At 42.4% G+C, this 17,249-nt stretch overlaps 2 protein-coding genes and 1 pseudogene across 3 annotated transcripts; 1 reads left to right on the plus strand and 2 right to left on the minus strand.

Moving 5' to 3' along the window:
• The first annotated feature begins 342 nt into the window (after positions 1–342).
• LOC104436024 (pentatricopeptide repeat-containing protein At4g30700) lies at positions 343–2,992 on the plus strand. The gene has a single exon (XM_039301882.1). The coding sequence runs from the start codon at positions 469–471 to the stop codon at positions 2,839–2,841; it is 2,373 nt and encodes a 790-aa protein (XP_039157816.1). The 5' UTR covers positions 343–468; the 3' UTR covers positions 2,842–2,992.
• A 789-nt stretch (positions 2,993–3,781) lies between these two features.
• On the minus strand, positions 3,782–9,311 carry LOC104436023 (annotated as a pseudogene). Its single transcript, XR_005546554.1, has 13 exons — positions 9,152–9,311; positions 8,830–9,037; positions 8,293–8,492; positions 8,070–8,169; positions 7,795–7,909; positions 7,423–7,699; positions 6,599–6,934; positions 6,252–6,515; positions 5,959–6,171; positions 5,651–5,864; positions 5,338–5,531; positions 4,651–5,004; positions 3,782–4,553 (listed from the first exon to the last, which is right to left on the minus strand). The product of XR_005546554.1 is annotated as a cellulose synthase A catalytic subunit 7 [UDP-forming]-like (transcript).
• Positions 9,312–9,741: 430 nt separating this feature from the next.
• On the minus strand, positions 9,742–15,355 carry LOC104436022 (cellulose synthase A catalytic subunit 7 [UDP-forming]). The gene is given in 15 exon segments (NM_001302715.1): positions 9,742–10,619; positions 10,715–11,068; positions 11,407–11,603; positions 11,720–11,771; positions 11,773–11,835; positions 11,838–11,930; positions 12,025–12,237; positions 12,331–12,594; positions 12,680–13,025; positions 13,499–13,765; positions 13,869–13,989; positions 14,157–14,250; positions 14,373–14,572; positions 14,911–15,106; positions 15,248–15,355. Coding segments are annotated over 15 exon segments (3,117 nt in total). The 5' UTR covers positions 15,323–15,355; the 3' UTR covers positions 9,742–10,037.
• Between the last annotated feature and the right edge of the window lie 1,894 nt (positions 15,356–17,249).

Genomic DNA, 17,249 nt, shown 5'->3' on the forward strand with positions numbered 1-17,249 from the left:
ACTCTAAATCCAGGTTCAGATTGTGACCTTTTCATTTCCACTTTTGTCAAGATTTACAGAATCACTTATTCACCCCATCCAGGTGATACTTGCTAGTGACAATAAGTTTAACCTAATGTCCAAGAAGGACAAACGAACTATCAGATTGGATCGTCAAGGCACAGCCAAAAAGGATCTTCCCCCAAGTTGGCTGTTTTATCCAGCCTATGTTGGATATCTTAGTTTCCTATGTAAAATGGGCTTTTGCAAAATTCATGAAATTTCAAGCATTATTATATAAACTTTAGAATCCACAAATTTGTTCGATCCATGAGTCGGTGATTTTCCTCATGCAGACAGCGTCCCGCCAATTTTCCTAGTGGTGCCACTCTTTGGAAGCAGCCGACGACAATTGCAAACGCCAACAGGGGACGAGGAGCAAAAACAAGCGTAGAGGCAAAGCTCTGTCGTCGCCATTTCGCCGAGCAGATGAACCTCAGAACCGCCCTGCCCGCCGCGCTCGAGCGCAACCGCAACTTCTTCCTGTCGCTCCTCAATGCGTCCACCACGCTCTCCCACCTCGCCCAGGCCCACGCCCAGATCATCGTCGGCGGCTACCGCAACGACATCTCCACCGTCACCAAGCTCACCCACAAGCTCTGCGACCTCCGGGCCATCGGCTACGCCCGCGACCTCTTCCTTTCGGTCTCGAAGCCCGACCTCTTCCTCTTCAACGTCGTCATCAAGGGGTATTCCACCAACGGCTCGCCTCGGTCGTCCATGTCTCTGTTCGCCCACTTGCGGAAGAACACCGGCCTGCGGCCCGATAACTTCACTTATTTCTTCGCCGTCTCGGCTTCCGCGGGCTTTCGCGACGAAAAGGTCGGGACTGTGCTGCATTCGCAGGCTATCGTTGATGGGTTCGGGTTCGATTTGTTTATCGGGTCCGCTTTGGTGGATCTTTACTTGAAGTTCTCGAAACTGGAGCTTGCGAAGAAGCTGTTTGATGAGATGCCTGAGAGGGACACTGTGTTGTGGAACACCATGATCTCTGGGTTGGTGAAGAATTGTTGTTTTGAGGATTCGGTTTTGGTGTTTAAGGATATGGTCGCCGATGCCGAGATCAGGCTGGATTCAACGTCTCTTGCAGCTGTGCTTCCGGCTGCAGGGGAGTTGCACCAATTGAAGGTAGGTATGGGGATTCAATCTCTGGCTACGAAACTGGGACTGCATTCTCATGTGCATATACTTACAGGACTAATATCATTTTATTCCAAATGCGGGGACACTGGGACAGCTACTTTGTTGTTTGACCAGATTGACCGGCCGGATTTGGTATCTTATAATGCGATGATTTCTGGGTACACGTGCAATAATGAAACCGACTCTTCCCTGAGGTTATTCAAGGAATTGCTTGCACTTGGGGAAAGAGCAAATTCAAGCACGATTGTGGGATTGATTCCTGTGTTCTTTCCCTTTGGTCATTTGGGCCTGACGCTCTGTATTCATTGTTTCTGTGTAAAATCTGGTATGGTTTCAAATCCTGCCATTTCAACTGCGTTAACCACTGTGTACAGTAGGTTGAATGAAATTGAACTTGCACGGCAGGTTTTTGATGAATCCATCGAGAAAAGTTTAGCATCCTGGAATGCCATGATTTCAGGTTATGCGCAGAATGGGTTAACGGATGCAGCTATTCATCTTTTCCAAAATATGCAGACGTCCAAGGTCCAGCCAAATCCAGTGACAGTGACTAGCATTCTCTCTGCCTGTGCCCAACTAGGAGCTCTAAGTCTAGGAAAATGGGTCCACGACCTAGTTAAACGAGAGGGATTCCATTCAAACATTTATGTTATGACTGCTCTGATAGACATGTATGCAAAATGTGGGAGCATTGTGGAGGCACGGAGAATATTTGACTCGATGCAGGAGAAGAATGTAGTCACTTGGAACTCTATGATTTGTGGATATGGTCTTCATGGACATGGAAAAGAAGCCCTGGATCTCTTCACCAAGATGTTGCAATCTGGAGTTTCACCATCTGGAGTTACGTTCCTTTCTGCCTTGTATGCTTGCAGTCATGCTGGCTTGGTGACAGAAGGAGATAGGATTTTCCATTCCATGGTACATGATCACGGCGTTGAGCCCTTAGCTGAACATTACGCCTGTATGGTTGACATTTTCGGCCGAGCTGGAAAGCTAGAGAAGGCATTGGAATTTATAGAGAGAATGCCAGTGGAGCCGGGGCCTGCTATCTGGGGTGCACTGCTAGGAGCCTGCATGATTCACAAGGACACAAGACTAGCACATCTGGCCTCTAAAAGGCTATTTGAGTTGGACCCTGAAAATGTTGGATATTATGTCTTACTCTCGAATATATGCTCTGTTGACAAGAATTATCCGCAAGCAGCTTCCATACGACAAGTAGTTCGACGCAGGAGCTTGGCAAAAACCCCTGGCTGCACTTTGATAGAAGTTGGTGGGTTACCACATGTCTTTACCTCTGGAGACCGTTCTCATCCTCAAACCAAAGCAATCTATGCAAAGCTGGAAAATTTAATGGGGAAGATGACGGAGGCTGGATTTCAGGTAGAGACTGTCACTGCTTTGCATGATGTGGAAGATGAAGAGAAGGAGCTAATGGTGAAGGTTCATAGCGAGAAACTTGCTATTGCTTTTGGCCTTATTTCTACTGAGCCTGGAAGTGAGATCAGGATCATCAAGAATCTTCGGGTTTGTATAGACTGCCACACTGCCACAAAATTCATATCGAAGATCACTGGGAGAGACATTGTTGTTAGAGATGCTAATCGTTTCCATCATTTCAAGGATGGGATTTGTTCTTGTGGAGACTACTGGTAAAAAGGAAAAAGTCCTCTTGCTGCTTGTTTTGCTTGTGATCGCAGCTGCATTCGGCCTTTCATTCTGTCAGCCCATCCGGTAAGGATATCTACTGTGCCACCTCATTGCATCAATTTACATGCATCCACAAAGGTTGACAAGTATATTAAAAAATGTGCTGCAGAATAGTCGCAACTCCCTTGTTCTGGTCTTATGACCAATTTGTTCTCTCTTTACCTATTATGGCAAACTAATTAATAAGTAGTTGCACAGTGAACCATTCTTTTCACCCCCGTATACACATAAGCATGCTTATCATTTTGTGCAGTTTCATTTGCCTTTTGCTCATATAGCTGTGACCATCAAATCTTTGTCTCTTAGCGAACCTTAGGCTGTCAAATATATGGCTTCCTTGCCTTGTCATATGGATGTATCTATCTCCTGCAGCAGGAGGTGATTAGGATACACTTCGTTTTCACTTGGTGCAGTGCGGAGGTGGAATGATAGTGGTTTGTGTTGGTGAGCAGAAACCAGTGCTTATGGCTTCAGTTATTAGTTATCAAGATGCAACATATTTCTTTTCCAACTTCCAATTGATTTGTTCACTGATGATGTTTTGATGAGAGAGGGATGATTATTTATCTCACCCTTTCCTTTGCTTTTGATGCACATCAGATGCTATTCTTGAGTAATACCCGTCTTTGTTAGTTGTGTTCTTTTTCTACTTTCACTTAAAACAATCGATTCTAGACTCGGGCACTTGAAGTTGTCTTTGCACATATATTATTTTGAATGTGATGAGAATTCCCATTGGAAAATAAACTGTTAGGTTTGATCATTTGGAATCAGAGATTGCAAATACAGAACTTCCTAGAAGCAAACCATGCAGCCTAGTACGACCCACTTAGGATTTCTTCAGTCTGGGCAATTAAGACAATGAATAGTCTGCAACAACGAAAAGTTGGTTTTTTGTAAGAAGACCTTCATTCACTTATGAAAATGGGCATTTTTGCTTTGTACTTCGCAAAATACACACTCTATCTTTATTCAATCTCAGCACTTCTGTGCTGTGGATTTGTACACTAAGTTCATCTGGACGAAATGTCCTTGTACTTCAGGAGATGCACACACTGAAGCAGGAATTTTGAGATTTAGCAATTATTTCCACATTGCTTAGTATCAGGTCCCCCAGTCTTTAGCACAAACGGATCAATTTTGACCCACAGCAAGGAGAATATAGAAGCCAGTAGTATTGACCATATTACCACTATGGTTGGTGTTCGGTTCTGTCGCCCCATCAGCCCTTTGAGGAAGGGATAGAGATGGGCAATCACCCAAAAGGAGAAGAATAGTTTACCAAGCAGCAGTCCCATTGCTTGGTTCCCATTGTTAATGGCATCAGTGAATCCAGCGACTATTCCGACTAGGTTTATAATCAATATTGTTGTGGGAGGGATTAACAAGGCCGTCCATTTGAATGCGTACAGGTCTCCAAATTCTTCATCATGGGCTGCTTTAGATGTCACTGTGAAATCAGTGTCTACTTTAGCCAAAATCTTCAGGAGACCCAGGACAACAGCAAACAGGTGAGCCGACACACCACCAATGATTGAGAATTGCTCATTTCTCCACCATTCCTCAATGCCCACTCCACTCCACCTTGATTCAAGAATGCTCGTCGCGAACATTGAGATAAAAAGACCAATGAAGAAAAGACTGGCAAAAGTGCTAATCTGTAAAATGCAAAAGTAAGTTGAGAAGATAAGCTAAAAATCTGACAAGTTCAACTCATATAGATTGTTACATCTTTATATGTCTTTGTATACTTACAGGTGGCATGATGAACTTGTCTGTGAGCAAGCAAATGGCCGGTAGAGTACAGTAGACAACGAGTGGTAAAGAGGTGAAAGGATATATGGTTGTGTGAACATATGCAAACCGTTGAAGCCACCTAAGCTTCCCTCCTTTGTAACCATACCAGACTGGACAATGGTGGCTTAAAAATATCTCAACAGAGCCATGTGCCCAACGAAGCACTTGACTGAGCCGATCCGAAAGATTGATTGGAGCAGATCCCTTGAATGCTGGTCTCTTTGGCATACAATATATGGACCTCCAACCACGGCAATGCATCTTGAAGCCTGTTAGGATATCCTCTGTGATAGAACCGTAAATCCAGCCCAGCTGCAAGCAGAAATTTCAGAGTTATCAAGTTTCAGTAAGAATTTGTAAATGCTGAGCCAAGGTATCAACCATGTTTTCAAGGATTGAAAAGATAGACAGTAGCTTTTTCAAAATGCATCTGTTTTTAGAACTGTGACAGCTTAGGACAATTGCAATATCACCAATTGGAGCACTAACTAATATATGCAGCAAATCCATAAAATTTACTATTGCAACAAGGTTGCAAAGCTCTGTATTCTGTAATGGTGGAGATGTTCTTTTTTTCTGGTAATAGCTTGATACCCCTATAAAGACTGACAAGAGTGGGTTTAGATTCCTAGAAATTGATATTACCTCAGTGCCCCATTCAGTTTTATCTTCGTACCCACAACTGATAACATGGATGGCTTCTTTCAGCAGGGCTGCTGGACTTGAAGAGGGGGGTACACCACCCTGGTCCATCAAAGTTGAAGTTGTGAATATCGCTGACTGCCCAAACTTCTCGAAATTTATCTGGGACTTCAATAGCTCCTTGTCATCATCCACTCCTATTCAAGAGGTCAAGAAGGGTTCTAGTTTAGTGATGGAGGAAATTACGAGCAAAGATGGAAGGATTTTGGCATGCAGGTACCATATGTGCTGGTAAAAAAAGAAACAATTTCAAAACCTTGCAGATTTGCAGCTTCCCCACTGGCACCATGCTTGGAATACTGTGGGAGTTTTTTCCGGTGGCCAAAGCATGGGCAGCAGTCACAGCTTACCATCTTTGGACGCTTAGGATCCTTGGGGGGTTTGTAGCCATATAATGCTTTTCTTCGGAAGACACATCCAGTGCCCACATAGACTGGGCCCTGGATTCCATCTAGACCTTTCATGTTGATCTGCACATATAGAGAAGGCAAACCCGATTCATTTCTTACTGAGGGAACGTTGGCATATGAATGTATTTTCTGACCACTCTCAAGAAGGGCTTACATCAAAGAAAACTGTGTTTTTGTTGGCATATCGGTCATGCCTATCAATGCCATCAAATCTTTGAGGGAATTGGACAAAGCAAACTTTCTTTCCTATCTTAGGGTCCATCAAGAAGCACATTGCCTCGCGTACAGCTTTGCTGTTATTTATGTAGTGGTCACAGTCCAAGTTCAGCATGAAAGGAGCATTTGTAAGCACGCCGGAGACACGAACCTTAGGAATGGGAGGCATTATTAGGAAGCCAGACTAAGAAAAGGCTGATTCAGTTTTGAGTAGAAGTTGGGATCATTTACCAAGGCATTCATGGCACCAGCTTTCTTGTGATGTAGGAAGCCAGGCCTCCTCTCACGAGACACATAAACAAGGTGAGGGAGCTCATTTCCTTCTGCATCAAGATCTCCATTGTGTCCAAGGAAAACTTGAATCATACCTGGACGATCCTGTGTGTTGTTTCCTGGCCATGGTGTCCCATCTTGCATGGTCCATCCCTCTGGGGGTACAATCGAAGCTTTAGCAACCAAGGCATTGATCCGCACTTTGAATTCTTCATATTCCCTCTGCCAAATGAAAAGCACAATTAGATCTCGATTGTAATGGTAGGATTTACTCTATCTGTCATTTTGAGAAGCTATCTAGAAACCTTCATTGCTCGCCGCTCTTTGACAAAGGTTGGCTGGACTTTGTCTTGGAGATAATCAATCTTCAAATTGAAGTACATTTCCGGGGCTCGAGGCTCTATAGAGAACTTTTTGCAGAAGGGTACCCATTTTCGAGCAAACTCCGCAGTTTCGGACAAAGATTCAAAGGTGAGCATGGAAGCTCCATCATCATGAACATAGCAGGAGATCTTATCCACTGGATAGTCCATAGCCAATATCGATAGAGCTGTGTTTGCAGTCACAAGTGGAGGCTCCTTCATAGGATCTACTGTAGTCACAAAAATGTCTACTGGGGAAAGCATACTAGGTTCACCTTCCTTTCAAATCTGCAGCATAGGCAAAATAATTATACTGCAAGGAAAAGATACATCTACTTTCTATAATTCTGGCAATTAAGCTAAGTGCCTCGTATCATAAGATCAAGCACCAGGAGGATAAGGTTAGGTAGAAAGGCTGCTTTCAAGGACCGATCCCGTAATATACATTTTGATATGCTTACTTTTTTCAAAATGACACTCTTCTGTCCGCTTCTTAGACATTTGAGAATACTTCATTTTACTTTAAGCAATACAATGTACAGTGTACAGGAGATGTATTATATCTTTGACCACTGAGATGTACTTGTTGTTTCTTATTTCACAGTGAATGTTCTTGTAAAAACCTTTTAGTAAAGGTTGCCTCTTGTGAGCTGTTATGTCCAGGATTTGACTATTTTACGTGTCTACAATATTATGAATATCAAATATTTATATCTGAATCTAGAACTTTTATGCTCATCTCATCCGAGAAGTGGAAATTTTTTGGCTATTGCCTACCTGAGAGAAAGGCGATCGAGATAGGTCTCGCGATCAATTGGGAACCATTTTGGGAACTGATCCAGGATCCATGATAAAGTGAACCATATCTCACAGAGTATGGATGTTAGCCAGAGACCAATTGCATCGTGCACTGGATTCGAAATTCTGTACTGCAATAAGAAGACCATTACAACAAGTCGAACGACTATTAGCATCCGATAGGGGTTGATCTTGCTAGGTGCAATAGGAACTTTCCTAGAAAGTGGCTGCCTAGCCTCGTCTATCCTGCATTCAATTCGATAGGGGTTGATCTTGTTAGTCCTGGAAATCTATTTGCTTTAATCACTTCGCCTTTTGCAGTAAATCAATAGAAGACATACGCTGCCATGTCTGGGTCATTGATGTCATTATGGCCTAGGTTGCCTTGCTGCAGTTTCCAGTCATCCATCCTTTTTTTCCACCCTCTCTCGTTCTTTTCATCCCATCCTTCACTTCCTGCTTGCCACAAGATCATTGCAATGCAGAAAAAGGTCATGGAAGGCAGAGAATTTTTAAGAAAGAACTTTTTGCTGAAGCATGATTTAACTGTGAAAGGTCATTGGAGATTTCAGTAATGGTTAACTTGGAATAAAAAAGGGGTTAAATTCATAATTACTAGGTTCAGAAATTGGATCTGGATGAACTCGTTTATGAAGGGAAGAAGGCATCATCTGCTCTCCTTGACCATAAGATGAGACTGGGAACTCTCCATTTACCTGCACGAATGCTTGCTTAAAGATAGATAAACTTGAACGGGAAAGAAGAGACTTGAAACTGAATACATTAGATGCAATTAGAAAAGGTGTTCTTTTGAAAGCTAACGAGAAAGTGGTCCTCACCGGTTGGGATCTGACACCAGCTATAACTGGTGGGAATTGAGCATTGTCGTCATCATGAGGTCCTCTTCCATAGCTCATCTTCCCATGAAGCATAGCTTCTGCAAGGTGCTTGTGCTTGTTCTGTTCAACTTCAACATTGAATTCGTGCTCAATATCGTCGATATCTTCTTCATCTTCATCACCCTCCACTCTTGCGCTTCCTTTGACAGTTTTTAACCATAAAATATGTTATCGCATATTCAAAATAATCTTGTCATCTATAAGTAAATATTGATACTCCTCATATCGCAAGCGCATCTCAAATGCATGGCTAAATAGTGGTTATCTAGCTCTTGGCCATGCTTCTCATGATCACATGCAGTGTCCCATATATTGTGAACCAAGAAGAACGTTGCCGACAACTTACATGTTTCGTTTATATTCTGTTTCTGTAGTCCTGTTTTGTGAATCGAATCGCTTATCAGTTACATGACTTTATCTTTACAACGGTTCATCCGAAAGTACATATTTCCATTGAATTAACTGGCCTTTTGCTACCTTTCAGACGCTGGTATCGAGTCTTGCACTGAGGGCACAATTGGGTCCCTTCTCTCCTCTCATACTCATAGCAAGGCCTACACGCCGGAAATCCACACTCATGGCATGCCACAAACAAATCTCCATCGACCGTGAGCCCAACCTCATCACCGCATATCTCGCACACTTGCCCATCCAATTTCTTCGAGTTCGAAGGCTTTGGCTGCACCTGAGAGAAAGATAATCATTACTCTAACATACAAGAACATCATCAAAAATCTAACTTGTTTCGTTCTTAATTGTTATGGCTTGAAGTTTTGTCATTCTTGTTTTGTATATTCACCTCTTCATGGCTGAGAATGACGACGACCTCATTGGGGTTGTGAGAACCGGCCACAAGTCCGGTGCTAGCTTCCATGGAAGATGTAAGGATGCTGGTGGCAGCGGCAGTGGTGTTGTGAGAACGGGCGGAGCTCAAGGTGGTGATGATGGAGGGAGAAAGGCTCTTTTAAATGGAGAAAAGGTAGGAAATAGCATTTCAAACCTCAAAGCTGAGCTCACCTAATGTGTTACACACAAACCCACATAGCACTAGTTTTGGTTGCAAAGTCCCCATTGCCTTGAAGTTAAGCTTCGTCCATCTCACCTAATGTGAGGAGAAACGAATGCTTATGGCTAAAGTTTGTAGTTATTAAGGTGCACCATGTTTCTTTTCCGGACTTATTATCAATTCGAGCACCCATAATTGTGAGGAGCAAGGGAGGCTTATTTATCTCACCATTTCTCTTTGCTTTCGATGTATCAGATGCAATTCTTGCATAATAGAAATCTCTGTTAGTTAAGTTATTTTTCTAGTTTCAGTTGAATAAGTAAATTCTAGACTCAACTACTCAAGGTTCCTCTCGACATGAATATGAAATGAGAACTCCTTTTGAGAAATGTAGGATTGATTTTTTTTAGTATGAAATAGGATATTGTAAATACTTAATTTCTCGGAAGAAAACGCTTATAGCCTAGTATGATCCACTTGGGATTTCTCCAATCTTATCAGAGGACATATCATTCAATTACAAAAATGGACATTCTTGCCTTGTGATACACAAAAAATTGCACTCTATCCTTATTCAATCTCAAGCACTTCTGTGCTGCATATCTGTACACTAAATTCATCTGGACGAAATATCCTTGTACTTGAGGAGATGCACACACTGAAGCATGAAATTTGAGAATTAACAATTGATTCCACATTTCTTGGTATCAGGCCCCTTGGTCTTTAGCACGAACGGATCAATTCGGACCCACAGCAAGGAGAATATGGAAGCCAGGAGTACTGACCATATGACCACTATTGTTGGTGTACGGTTCTGTCTCCCCATCAGCCCTTTCAGGAAGGGATAGAGATGGAGAATCACCCAGAAGGCGAAGAACAATTTCCCAAACAGAGGTCCCCATGCTTGGTATCCATTATTAATAGCATCAGAGATTCCGGCAACTACTCCAACTAGGTTGATGATCAATATAGTAGTTGGAGGGATTAACAACGTTGTCCATTTGAATGCGTACAGTTCGCCAAAGTCTTCGTCATCAGACGCTTTGGATGTCACTGTGAAATTAGTGTCTATTCCAGCCAATACCTTCAGGAGACCTTGTACAACAGCAAACAAGTGAGCTGACACACCACCAATGACCCAGAATTGCTCATTTCTCCACCATTCCTCAATGCTCACTCCACTCCACCTCAGTTCAAGAATGCCGGTTGCAAAGATTGACATAAAAAGAGCAATGAAGAAAAGACTGGCAAAAGTGCTAATCTGCAAAGGGCAGAAGTAAGTTGAGAAGATAAGCAAAATATCTGACAAACATAACTCATATAAATCAGTCCGTCCTCGTGTTTTTCTATACTTACTGCTGGCATGATGAACTTGTCTGTCAGCAAGCAAATGGCCGGAAGAGTACAGTAGGCAAGGAGTGGTAAGGAGGTAAAAGGATAGATGGTTGTGTTGACATATGCAAACCGTTCGAGCCATTTAAGCTTCCCCCCTTTGTATCCATACCAGACTGGACTGTGGTGGCTAAAAAAGATCTCAACAGAACCAAGTGCCCAACGAAGCACTTGATTGAGCCTATCTGAAAGATTAATTGGAGCAGATCCCTTGAATGCTGGTCTCTTTGGCATACAATAAATGGACCTCCAACCACGGCAATGCATCTTAAAGCCTGTTAGGATATCCTCTGTGATAGAACCATAAATCCAGCCCAACTGCAAGCACACATTTAGTGGTCATCAAGTTTCATGTCAGCAATTGTAAATGCCTGACGCCAAGGTATCTACTATGTGTCTTGGGATTGAAAATACGTTCATTATCTGGATATGCATCTGTTTGTAGAGCTATGATAGCTTATAAGGACATTATCGGGTGTTGGAAAAAATAATTAATAAATGCAGCAAAATCGTATCAATTATATTTTAAGCAACAAGGTAGCAAAGCTCTGGGTATTCTATATTGGTGGAGATGTTTCTCTTTTGTAGGTAACGGCTAAGTGGGTGCCTCTATAGAAGACAGAGAGTGATTTTACTTCCTTGGAAATTAATATTACCTCGGTGCCCCATTCAGTTTTATCTTCATACCCACAACTGATAACATGGATGGCTTCTTTCAGCAGTGCTGCTGGACTTGAAGAAGGGGGTACGCCACCCTGTTCCATCAAAGTTGAGGTAACAAAAATTGCCGACTGCCCAAACTTCTTCTCAAAATTCATCTCGGACATCAATAGCTCCTTGTCATCATCCATTCCTAATTAAGAAGTGAAGATGGAGTTTAGTTAAGTGAAAGAGCAAATTACAAGCAGATATTAGCATGAATATACTCTATATGCTATTGCAAAAAAAAAAAAAAAAAAAATGAAAAACCTTGCAGATCTGCAGCATCCCCATTGGCACTATGCTTAGAATACTTCGGGAGTTTTGCGGCGGCCAAAGCATGGGCAGCAATCACAGCTGACCATCTTAGGACGCTTAGGACCCTTGGGGGTTCATAGCCATATAATGCCTGTCTCCGGAAGACACATCCAGTGCCCACATATACTGGGCCCTGGATTCCATCTAGACCTTTCATGTTGATCTGCAGAAACAATGAAAGTTAGCCTGATTCATTTCTTACTGAAGGAATGGTAGTCAATAAACATTTTCTCTGATCACTCTCAAGTAAGACTTACATCAAAGAAAACTGTGTTCCTGTTGGCGTACCGATCATTCGTATCAATGCCATCAAATCTTTGAGGGAATTGGACGTAACAAACCTTTCTTCCTATCTGAGGGTCCATCAAGAAGCACATGGCCTCGCGGACGGCCTTGCTGTTATTTATGTAGTGGTCACAATCCAAGTTCAGCATGAAAGGAGCATTTGTAAGCACACCAGAGACACGAACCTAAAAAGTAGTAGGCATTAAAGCATGAGTTGTCACTAATCCAGACTAAGGAAAAGGCTGATTCAACTTCAAGTCAAAGTTGAGATCAATTACCAAGGCATTCATGGCACCAGCTTTCTTGTGGTGTTGGAAGCCAGGCCTCTTCTCACGAGATACATAAACAAGGCGAGGGAGCTCATTTCCGTCTGCATCAAGACCTCCGCTGTGTCCAAGAAAGACTTGAATCATGCCTGGATGATCCTTTGTGTTGTTTCCTGGCCATGGTGTACCGTCTTGCATGATCCATCCCTCTGGAGGTACCTTCGCAGCTTTAGCAACCAACGCATTGATCCGCACTTTGAATTCTTCATATTCTCTCTGCCATATGAGAAGCATAATTAGATGCAGATTACTCGTGGTAGAAACTCACTCCATCTATTTTTCTGAGAAGCTTTGTAGAAACCTTCATTGCTCGCCGCTCTTTGACGAAGGTTGGCTGGACTTTGTCTTTGAGATAATCAATCTTCAAAGTGAAGTACATTTCAGGGGCTCGGGGCTCTATAGAGAACTTTTTGCAGAAGGGTACCCATTTTCGAGCAAATTCGGCGGTTTCAGACAAAGATTCAAAGGTGAGCATTGAAGCTCCATCATCAGAAACGTAGCAGGAAATCTTATCGACTGGATAGTCCATAGCCAATATTGACAGAACTGTGTTTCCTGTCACAAGTGGGGGCTCTTTCATAGGATCCACTGTGCTGACAAAGACATCTACTGGAGAAAGCATATTAGGTTCACCTTCCCTTTCATATCTGCAGCATATTCAAAACAATTTTACTCCTAGGGAAAAGATTCAAAGATTCATGTAGAATTCTGGCAAAAATTATGCTTTAGGGTCCTGAATTTTAAATATTGGGCTGTAGGAAGATAAAGTTGGATGATATGCTTTCTTTTCAGGTGACATAGCCTTTTGTCTGCTTATTGGAAGATATGAAGATAAGTTCATTGTACACAAAATGATAGAGCGTATGAGCGAACAGCTTATAAAGTTATATTATTTATCACTGAGAAGAAGTTCCCGCTTCTTCTTTTTTTTTGCAATGATTGTCTTCGCACCATTTAGTGAAAGCTACCTCTTGTTGATCTTTCAGTTGCAACATTTGACTTCTTCACATGCATCTGGTTTATGGTGAGAATAAAAATCTAATGATGAATATAGTTGATTTTCCTTTGACTTAGAATGCTTATCCTTTTCAGAAGGGTAAAATTTTCAGTTCGTAACTACCTGAGAGAGAGGCGATCAAGATAGGTCTCACGATCAATAGGGAACCATTTGGGAAACTGATCCAGGATCCAGGAGAAAGCGAACCATATCTCACAGATGATGGATGTTAACCAAAGACCAAATGCATCATGTACTGGGTTCAATATCCTGTATCGAAGGAAGAAAGCCAATATGGCAAGCCGAGCAACTATCACCATCCGGTATGGGTTGATCTTGCTCGATGCAATTGGTACTTTCCTGGAGAGTGGCTGCCTTGCCTCATCTATCCTGCATTCATTCACAGTTTTATGACGTGTTATGATAGCATCTTGGAAAACTATCTATCTTCTTTAATCATTTTGCCTCTAGCTGTCAATCAGTAGATTCTTACATTGCCATGTCCGGGTCATTGATGTCATCAGGTTCAGGGCCGAGGTTGCCCTGCTGCAGCTTCCAGTCGTCCATTCTTTCTTTCCACCCTCCCTCTTTCTTTTCATCCCATCTTTCACTTCCTGCTTCAACAAGACCAGTGCAACGTAAAAGGTCATGCAAGATTATATTTGCAGAGAGTTTTTCGAGTGGAACTTTTAGCTGAAGCATGCATGATTCGTGATGAAAGGTTACAGAAGTTTTTTGTCGACGGTTAACTTGGAATAAATTGTGGTGGATTCATAGTTACCGGGTTCAGAAATTGGATATGGATGAACTCGTTTGTGAAGGGAAGAGGGCATCTCTCCGTGACCATAAGATGATATTGGGAACTCGCCACTAACCTGCACGAGTGCATGCTTTAACATTATTAAACTTGAATGGAAAGAAGAGATTTGAAGCGAAATACGTGAGATGTAATAAGGAAATATGTTTCGTTGAAAATTCGGGACAAAGTTTTGCTCACAGGTCGGGATCTGCCACCAGCTATAACTGATGGAAATTGAGCGTTATCGTCATCCTCAGGACCTCTTCCATAGCTCATCTTCCCATGAAGCATAGCTTCTGCCATGTACTTGTGCTTGTTCTGCTCATCTTCAATGTTGAATTCGTGCTCGAGATCATCAATGTCTTCTTCATCATCATCACCCTCCACTCTTGGGCTCCCTTTGACATTTTAAAACATACAATGTGAAATCACTCATTCACAATATCATCTTCAAGTAAATAATCATTGCTTCTGATATTTCATCTGCATGGCAGATGCATGCTAAATAGTGGTTTTGGTTGGTGGATCTTGAAGTTGCTAGTTTCTCATTATCAGATGTCTAGTGTAATCTGAACTAAGAAGAATGCTGCGAATAACAGATACGTGAACTTTTGTTTACTTTCTGTTTTCCATGTCCCGTCGTGCGAGTCTTGGTTAGCTATGAAAAAGTTATAATAATGTCTAGTTCATCTGCTACGTGCATATTTTACGCTGCATTAACCAGCTTTTTCGTTACCTTTGAGACGCTTGTATCGAGTCTTGCACTGAGGGCACAACTGGCTCCCTTCTCTCCTCTCATACTCATAGCAAGGCCGACAAACCGGAAATCCGCACTCGTTGCATGCCACGAACAAATCTCCATCAACCGTGAGCCCAACCTCATCCCCACAGATCTCACACACTTGCCCATCCAAGTTCTTCAAAGGCTTCGACTGCAGCGGAAGAAAAAGAGAAGAAAACAAAAGATGATAACCATGACCATATTATACACAGAATATCATCAAACGTCGAAGTTGTCGCGTTCTTTCTTGATATGGCCTAAATTCTTTTTGATTCTTGTTACAGATATTCACCTCCTCATGGCCGTGAATCACAACGAGCTCGTTGCGGTTGTGAGAACCGGCGACAAGTCCAGCTCCGGCTTCCATGGGAGGAGGAGGAGGAGGAGGAGGAGGAGGAGGATGGCGGTGGTGCTAGAACAGGAATTAGCTCAGGGTGGTGGTGGTGCAATGGAGGGAAAAAGGTTCTTTTAAATGAGAGAAAGTAGGACACAGCATTTCAAACCTCTAAGCCGATCTCACCTAATGTCCACAACGCACTCGCACGCACATGGTACAAAAGCGTCGGTTGCAAAGTCCCCATTGCCTTGAAGCTAAGCTTCGTCCAAGATTTCCTTTCTCCAACCACCATCTGCCATCCCTCTACAGGCTTATCTGCAACGACCGGTCTTGACGCCCCTTGATGCTGAAATCCGAGCAGAGGCTCTTCTGCGTCCTACGGGTCCGATTGTGCTTGTATGACACTCCTAGGATCATTGAGTTTCACTCTTTTGACCTGTACAGTTTAAGAGGACTCCTGTTGGCAAGGCTCGAGCGAATTAAAATAGTCGTCGTCCGGTTTGATTAGCCGTTTCTCATGCCTTCGTAAGTTTAGCAGATGAACTGAAAGATCAAGCTAACCACGACCATCGTATAAACATGTATAAATTTCAGCACCGCTGATGTCCGCTCACTAGGTTTTAACACTACTGCGCATGATATTTTACACGTCCAAAATCATTCCTTTTGGGTATAGTCAGCTAATCGTGTCGAGGATTAAGTTGGACATGTAACACCGTATTCTCGATCCGCCCAAGAGTAAAAACAGAAGCAATTATCTTAAGAATTAGGACTGCGTATTAATTACATGAGATTCGGGCTCATGTATGGATCCGAATATCACATGAAGCATGCACAATTGAAGCGTTACGTGGAGGACGGGCCCGACGTCGTAGTCGACTGCACGAGCTTATTGCTCCATCTTACTTGGATTTGCTTTATCGCTCGATTTATAAGGAAATACGGGGCAAAACTAGCGTAAAATACATCGGATCTTGGAAGGATTGAAAGTAATTAGCACCAAAAGGAGATCCCATTTTCCGTGCAGCATTTAAGAAAATATCCCCAACCAAACATTTTAGCATTAATCTGTGCGAAAACATTGCTTTCCAACAGCGGTTGGCTGGTTGTGAAGGGAAACAGAGAGAGAGAGAGAGAGAGAGAGAGAGAGAGAGAGAGAGAGAGCTGGGTGAGTCATATTATGCTTGAGATCTAAGCACTCCAGCTTGAAATCCAAGTCAACAATTTTTTAAGTCGTTAGGTGAGTGAGTTGGGAGCTCTCCATCTCCGACAGGGCAGCCACTCCTACTCAGTGTGTATATCACGCCTGGAATGCTCCTTACGTCAGACATTTTACATATGTACCGATCAGGTTGACCAATCGTCCTCCCTTGAAACCGACAGTATACCCGCATTTTCTCATTCATATATCAGAAGAAAATTGCCCATAGTTCTGCAAATGACCCCATGGCGAAAAACAGATGAAGAGTGTAGCATAGTCGGCCAGCACAATAAGGTGGAATTGAGGAGTCCGTCTAGTATCCAACTCAAAAAGAGCGGTTACCAACAATAGGGATAATCGGTTTCATGGTAGGTAGGTTTCAAAATTGGAACTCAGAATCTGCCCTCTTATAACTGATTCTCAATTTTTGGATTATGAAGTCTATTTTGTCTTGAACAGGTTCTGAGACCTACTCTATTTTTTCGGTCTGGTTCTAAGGTCTACCTGAGCACTTGTTCTTTTCCCTTTTTTTGGTTCATTTTTTACAGCAAAATTATATGAGATTATAAGCAACAAAATGGTTCAAAGTAAAAATGAACAACTCAAATCCCAATCCACCAAAAACACAATTCATAAAATGAACACGTAGCCATGTACAACTACAAACAATAAAAAGTTTCAACACGTAAAATAAAACATAAATTATAAAACTCTACTCTTCATTCATCTATCAAAATTTAGAGGGAAAGGGAAGAC

This window comes from Eucalyptus grandis, chromosome 1 (genome assembly GCF_016545825.1).
Source record: "Eucalyptus grandis isolate ANBG69807.140 chromosome 1, ASM1654582v1, whole genome shotgun sequence".
Taxonomy (NCBI): domain Eukaryota; kingdom Viridiplantae; phylum Streptophyta; class Magnoliopsida; order Myrtales; family Myrtaceae; genus Eucalyptus; species Eucalyptus grandis.